Raw genomic sequence first — 7,311 nt, 5'->3', positions numbered from 1 at the left:
TGTGGTGGTGGCAGTGGGGGTGGGGGGTGTTGGCTGCTATTTTGGCAGGTGTCAGGGACAAGTCTAAAGGAATATGTACCCCACGCCATATAAGCCCATGTGGTCCTCCAGCTGCTCAGATAAGCTATTTAAAACCAGAATAGATATGCAGGGACAGCCATGTAACACAAACCAGCTGTCCCCCTTGAGAATCCTGATAAAGCAGATGCCAGCAATCCAGGCCTGGGAGGGCAGGCTGGAAGCAGGGCTGGGGGGCAGAAGGCAGCCTCCAAGACACTTTGCGAGTCTCTGTGCCAGGGTCCTGGGGGGCAGCAGGTATGAGCTTATCTGCAGTTATACTTGAAATGACGCTGTAGGTAACATTGTCTTCCAGGCTACTGGATGCCTCCAATGGGCTAAGCAGCCTGGGGCAGGTCACAGGCTCTGCAGGCCTCAGTGAGGACATCTGTAGAGGGGTCTTCTCCAGGACCTGCCAAAGCCCTGTGGCAAGCCCTCCTCACAGGGAATGGTCTTAAACTACTACAGGAGGTCAGTGTAGAACCTCCAGTCAAGAACAGTTCTTCCTGGACAGGCGGCCGGGTTGCGTGGAGAGCAGCAAGGACTGCTGAAGTTCATTCTCCGTGGGCTTTGAAACGAAGCAATGCGGGACCGTGATCCGCTAAGCCTAGATTGTGAGATGCACAAGGTCAGGGCCCAGGGGGTTGTCGTTTGCTTGCATGAGTATGTCGTGGCTCTGAGCACACTGCCTGACACATTGGAGGGCTCAGTACACAATGCAAGTGAAAGGGGAGGCAGGCAGGTCTGGGGCAGCTGAGCTGACTCCCCCCCTCCATCTCCCTGAATCTTCACAGCCCAGGTCCTGCCTAGCTCTGAAGGAGGAACAGCCTTGCTCTGGACCAGGCCCACACCTCCCCGTCAGCCCCCAGGCATGTCCAGATCTTGCCCGTTCATGATCCACTCTTCTGTTTCTCCGTGGACAGAGAAAGCAGTCTCACCCATCTCTGCCCCCTCCTCCCCTCGCCTGAGCACGTGTCCAGCCTCCCCAGTCCTCAAACGCTCCTCTCAACCCTGCTGCCTGGGGAGCTCCAGGGCTGCATCTCCACAGCCAACGTCCTTGAAAGAATCCTCTGCACCCACACTGCTGTCAGACTCTCGCCTCATCGCTCAGCTGACGCCATCCCCTCCATGGTTCCCAGTGGCCTCTGAGCCCATTGGCCTTGACACCCCGGCACCAGGCTTATCCCCTGCCACGTGGGCCTCCATGCTGCCAGAAGATCAGGGCAGGGCACACTGCAGCCACGTGCCTGTCTGCCAGCATCCTCGGGGACAGGGAACCCACAGGAGGCAGCGGAGCTTGGCAGAGAGAGGCAGGTGGGGACAGCACATTCACAGGACAGCGAGGAAGGAACCAAGCTGAGAAAGAGGTGGGGGACCTCCTCACCCCACCTACCCACTCTAGCCCTCCAGGGCCCAGCCTTGCTTGTGTCCTGGCTTGGCATCTCCCAGAATTTAGGAACTACTTTTCCTAAACCCTCCTTTATCTCGGGGATGGGTTACTGCACTTTCAGTGGGATACCGTTCCTCGTAAGCCCAATGACCCTTCAAACCAGCCATAATTTGTTCGCATGGATGCCTGGAAGAGGGATCTGAGCCTCTAGATCCCGACAGAGCCCCATGGGGAAAATCCCATAGATTCTTGGTACACACAGACCACCCGTGTAAGGCTTCTACTAATTGTTCTAAGTCAGGGGCTTGATTTGGAGAGCCGTGAGGCAGCCAAGACTCACAAGATTAGCCACTATCCCGTGGCCACATTTTGACATAGCAGGGCTGCTCCCAACCCATTTTGGATGCCCCGTCCTTGCAAAAAAGTCACCTCCCAGTGCTAATGATAGATCGGAAGACAAAACAAACCAGAATGGTACAGGACGAAGCACATGCTGAAACTTGTGGGTCTCAGGGCCACTGTGGCAGGAGCGCACGAAGTCAGGTCACGGAGTGGTGAGTGGGTGAGACACCTGTCTCCAGAGGGTGCTCAACTGCCACCTCCACCAAGAGGCCCCACCCACCACCCGCCCACCTCTCCGCCCAGTCCTGCCGTGTTGCACTTATCCCAGCTGAGGTCACCCTGTGAGTGCGTTTGTCTCCTAGTTTACTGGCTGCTCGCCGGACAGGAATAGGGCAGGGCCCTCTTGTGTTGGATGCGTGAATGCGGAGGAAAGAAAGATGTGGATACAGTCGTGCCCCCACCCCAGACTTTCTCGCCAGCAGCCTGCCCTCGATGAGCACCCTGGGGAGGGCGTGCAGGCATGAAGGACCCCACCACTCTGAGGCTGCAGCTGCCAGAACAGCTCCAAACACCTAGGACCCAGCCACTTCCTTGGTGTCCTCTCGGGCTCCAACCCCAGTGGTTGGGCTCCACTGCCTGAGGAAGTCTTCTAGGCGCCTCTCCTAAGAAAAGCCTGTGTGGAGATAGTTTTGCTCACTGGAAAGTTCACCTGTCAGGGGGACTTTCCAAAGTCTAGAACACAAGCATTTGAAGGTCCTTAGAGATCATGTGCTTGAACCCTGAGGCTCAGAGAAGGAAAATGTCTCAGGGTCACTCCCTGAGTCTCTGGCAGATCCAGAGCAGTTCTCCTGAGTCTGCACAGCATCCAACTCCTCTATCCAGCCCCAGCTTTGTTCTCAAACTCTCAGCAGTGGAGCTGGAGCACTTACAAAGCTCCTGCCTTGGTAGTGGGTGGGAGGTGCTCAGGGCAGGGCCTCCAGGTCCTGCTACCCCTAGCTTTAAGCAGGCAGAGGGGGCCAGCCACAGCAGACTCACCGGCTGGAGGTGGGCCAGCCTGGGGCCACTAGCATGTCTGCATAGGTCATGCTCTGAGGGCCTTCTGTACCCTGGACCACGGGACCCAAGACGGGAGCCCTCATCCAGAATCACAAAGGCCAGAGCAGGGCTGGCTGTTCCTACCCCACAAGCTTGGGGAACTCGGGCCTGGTGATGCCCTTAAGAGGTGCATTCTGAGAAGCCCTAGAGTTTCCCCAGGCATGCAAAGGGGGAGTGGGCAGGCCTCTGCACCTGTTTTCACCACCAGGTGGTTCTGGGTAAAACCAGGGCAGTCAATCAGGAGTAAGAGTTCTAATGATTAAAAGAAAAAAAAAATTTTTTTAAACTACACCCTTAAGGGGTTTGACAGGGCACCTGACTTTAGTTTGGGTTATCCTAGATTCTCTGCTGGCCCAGCAGTCTCCAAGTTCACAGGGCCATGATGTCAGGAAAACAGGATTGGATTTGGGAAGAAAGGGGAGGGGAGCAGGCCTGGCCCTGTATGTGGCAATTCTAAACTCCCAAGTCACCAAGCTAGGGCCACTGGGTGGCAAGTGGTCCTAGTGTGAGAAGGAGCAGGGACTTGGAAAACAATGATCTTCCCCCCACCCCAGCCAAAATAATGCTCACACACAGTGGACAATCCCTGTTAGAAAGCAAAGCCTCTAGGAAAGAATTCATCTTTAAGGCATCATTAGTCTCTTACACCTGCGAGTGAATGAGTTTATCAGATCCTTCCTGAGAACAGGTTTTTCAGAGAGAGGTTAAGTGGTTGCACAAAAAAGCACTGAGCTCCTGGCCCAGGCAGCAGGCCAGGGAAGGGAGGGGAGAACAGAGCAGGGAGACAGGCATGGGGACGATGCACAGCAACACCGCAATCTGGCCCTAGTGGGCCGAGCAGCTAGGAGCAGGCCCCAGGGTGGGCCCGGGCCTCAGTGAGGGAGACATCACAGGCACATGGAGGCATGTGCTGGAACATGAGACAGATGACCCCCAGAGTGAGCAGGGAGGAGGGGACATCCCTGGGTTGGACACGTGAGCCCTGCAGCTGATGTGTGCCAGTGCTGTGCGGGGAGCTGACGCTGGTCCCAGCATCTGCTGTGCCTGCAGCAGGACCAGAAGGTGCCAGGACACACTCGCCCCCAGAGGCTGAGCCAGGTGGGAGCTGGATGAGTCTCACCGAGATTCCAAGTCCCCAAGGGCCTGGCCAGAGAGGTCCAGAGGCACGGAGAGAGCAGGGGCAGTGAGAGACAGAGACGCTGCTGCGGGAGGCAGAGGCCTGGCACAAGGAAGGCCCTTGAGACGCAGACATGCAGGTCTGTCTTGGCAGGGCTTGTCACACCTGTGGGGCAGAGGTCTATTAGAACAAGGGAAGGGAGGCACCCTTTTGTTCACACCCCACACCCATGGGGTTGGAGACCTAAAATCTGCTGGTTGAAGGGGGTGGGAGCTCTGCAGAGCTGTGGGGGAAAGGGTTCTGTGCCAGCATTCTCCTGGGTGGCTGGAGCCAGCCTGATACTTGGATACTTGGACTGTGAAGTCTCAGGCCAGTTAGTGTGTTCATGTGGGTGGGTAGGTGGGGGTCTCCCACTGGGCAGCCCTCTGTCCCCAGGCCAGGTCCTCGCCACTGTATTCACCTCCACATCCAGTGAGGACTCTGATTTCTTTCCCCATTGAGTCTTCTTGGTGGCTGCCGACTCTTTCTGTACCTCCTGATTGTGGGCATCAGGGTGGAACCCAGGGACTAAGGCAGGGCTGTGGAGGGGCTTGGGATCCCCCAGGCCCACCCCACCCCTGCCCAGGATGGCCTCCCTCTTCCTGAAGGGGAGGAGGACCCCAGCCCCACTCCCCTCTGCAGTCTTCTGACTCACAGGCTCATCCCTAGTTCCTCCCTCCCCTGACCCAGATCATTCCACCAAGAAAGGACCCATAGGAAGAGGCATCAGAGAGGGACAGGGTACCTGGGAGTTCTGATCGCCAGACTCCTGGGTCCTGCTGATCCACAGGTTGAGCCTTGATGTCACGACCCCTGAGAGCCTCAGGTTCTCCTAAAAAAAAAAAAAAAAAAAAAAGAGGCTTCCATCTCAGGCTTTGGGGCTACTGATAACAGCAAGGCATCTTCAGAGGCCCTGGAACAGGGATGGGACTCTACCCCACTCCCATATATGCCCAGCACATGCCATATATACCTGAGACAGTTCCCACCCCTTCCCACAGGGAGCTATGTGCGCAACTAAGGAGACTTGGGCTCAGGAACACAAACGGTAGGTCAAGTCAAGATCTGCCAACACTAACTAACGCATGAAAATAGAGTTTTCTAGCACTGCCAGAGCCAAGGCTCAAGCTTTAGAGACCTCAGGGCTAATCAGCCTGAAGACCCCTGGCTGGGCCTGAGCCCCCTCACCTTCCGGCTGGAGGCTGGTTCTGTGCGGCTCTGGCCTGCCAGTTCCTTCTCAAAGAGATGGCGCTTGCTGGCTACACCCACAGGAGCCACAAAGAACTCGGTGCGGGAGGAGCCTGAAGACTTGACGGATTCTGATCTCTGGGAATGGAGCACACACACCGCTGACCCGCACTGGTAGGGAGCATGTGCACACCCACCACCCTCGCCAGGCCCCCGCCGCCCCTCTGCAAGAGCCCACGCCCACCTGTACGGCTGTGTGGTATCGCTCCAGCTTCTCCCCGAACTTGACCGTGCTGGCTGGGAGCCTCATGCTCGCACTGCAGGATAGGACAGCACAAAACAAACCAAGTGAGACAGCCCCCACCGGGAGACGGGGCCTGCCCCAAGCCTGAGGAGTAGCCCCCGTCACACCCCACCGTTCTGGCAACTACAGCACGGCCATCCATCACAGAGCAGACCGCACCGACTCGGCCAAGGTGGAGAACTGAGACTCCAGGAAACACCCCATTCACTGGGATCGGAAACACCTTCACTCCCTCCTCTCTCCTCCCACATCCGGCCATTTCCAGCTCAGAACCGTCTCCTGATCTGGCCCTTCCCTTTCATCTCCCTCACCAACCACCTCCTGCTCTCCTGCCTCCCATTCCCGAGCTCTCCTCTCCACTCCCACCAGGCTGCTCCTACCTCAAGCAAATCTGGTCCTGGCCTTCCAGCTCAGACCCCTCAGGCCACAAGACCCCTCGGTGTGGGTCAGCACACCAAAGCTCTCATGATCTGCTCCCTCCTCTCCTGAGGCCAGCGCCACCCCCGGTCCCTGCTAACGTGACTATGTGCCAGCCAACTGGACACCTCGTGCTTTTCACTGTGCCTTTTCACATGCTGTTCCCTGTATTTAAAATGCCATTCTTCCAGTTCTCCACCTGGAAATCTCCCACATGTTCTTCAAGTCCCACGTTGAACATCAGTTGCTCTGCGATACCTTCCCCAGCTCTTGCAGGCTGAGCTTTGCAGCTACTACCAAGCTCCTGGTTCACCTCCTATCCCTGCACCTGCCTGCTTTGGTGGCTCTTGTGGAGAGTGGTCTCCTGTGAGTTGCTGGAGGGCAGCAACTGTGTCTTCCTCATCTTCATACTCCTCGTCCTCCATGCCTACCCCGCCTCCAGGCCTAGCCTAGTCTAGTCGGCTTCAGTAAATGTTTAGAGGGAGATAAATGCAGCATGAATGGATGGCATTCCTAACACATAAGCACAACTGCTTTTCAGATCCTATTTCAGTTTTTTTTTTTTTCAAAGTGCAATCCTCAGACTACTCACATCAATTTTATGGAATATGAGGGTGCTTGCTAAGCATGCAGACTCCCAGGCCCCCACACCGGGCCTGCTGAAGCAGAGGTGTCCCCTCCCTCACAGTGTTCATGGTCTCCCTCCTGGAAAGCCCTCCTCCTCTAAACCCTTCTCCCTGCTTTGGAGCCCCACCCAAGCCCTGCCTCCCCAAGAAGCTCTCCCCAATCCCTCCCCCTCCCTGCTCATCTCACCCAGCCTCAGTCCCTCCTATTAATCCTGTCCCCCTGTGCAAGAACCGCACGTCCCCTCGTGTGCCCTATGGTGCAGCCGGGTGGGTGGCAGGTGCTCAGAAAACACAGGCTGACCATGACCAGAGAAGAGAGGGGGACCAAAGCCTCCAGGCCTCCCACCTGCGGGTTAAGGTGGTCTCTGAGTTGTCTTTCCTGGGGCTCATCTGAAATGAAAAAGAAAGGCGTTGGTGAGTGGGAGTCCCAGCGAGGCCAGTGGCTCTCTCAAGTGAGGGGCTCAGCTCTCGGGACACCTCCCATGCCCCCTTCCACTGCTCGACTCCAACCAAAGGAATACATGGCCACGCCTTCATTACAGGCCCTCGTCTTGTCTGGGAAACCCCTGCCCCCACCGACCTGTCTGGGTCAGAAGCCCCTCCTCCTCAGGCTTCTTTCTCAGGGTATCGTGAACCAGCTGTTTTCCTATCTGCCTTTCCACTGCACATGAGCCCTGTGGGGCCCTGATCGACATCAGGCCTCCAGCCTCCCCCCAGAGCCTAGCACATATCACAG

At 56.8% G+C, this 7,311-nt stretch overlaps 1 protein-coding gene across 3 annotated transcripts in view; it reads right to left on the bottom strand.

Moving 5' to 3' along the window:
- Positions 1-3,518: 3,518 nt before the first annotated feature.
- LAD1 (ladinin 1) overlaps positions 3,519-7,311 on the bottom strand; it is a 15,422-nt gene continuing 11,629 nt past the window's right edge. Inside the window, exons 5-10 of one of the 3 annotated variants that reach the window (XM_008573262.1) lie at positions 6,922-6,965; positions 5,473-5,545; positions 5,229-5,366; positions 4,786-4,872; positions 4,462-4,568; positions 3,519-4,166 (exon numbers count right to left, since the gene is read on the bottom strand). In XM_008573262.1, the coding sequence (XP_008571484.1) occupies positions 4,001-4,166; positions 4,462-4,568; positions 4,786-4,872; positions 5,229-5,366; positions 5,473-5,545; positions 6,922-6,965 (615 nt within the window). In that variant the 3' untranslated portion in view covers positions 3,519-4,000. The remainder of the gene's footprint in view (positions 4,167-4,461; positions 4,569-4,785; positions 4,873-5,228; positions 5,367-5,472; positions 5,546-6,921; positions 6,966-7,311) is intronic. The other 2 variants (XM_008573263.1, XM_008573264.1) reach the window with 2 other exon arrangements.

The sequence above is a fragment of the Galeopterus variegatus genome, unplaced genomic scaffold, assembly GCF_000696425.1.
Source record: "Galeopterus variegatus unplaced genomic scaffold, G_variegatus-3.0.2 Scaffold895, whole genome shotgun sequence".
NCBI lineage: Eukaryota > Metazoa > Chordata > Mammalia > Dermoptera > Cynocephalidae > Galeopterus > Galeopterus variegatus.
This window is presented reverse-complemented; position numbering and strand designations above follow the sequence as displayed.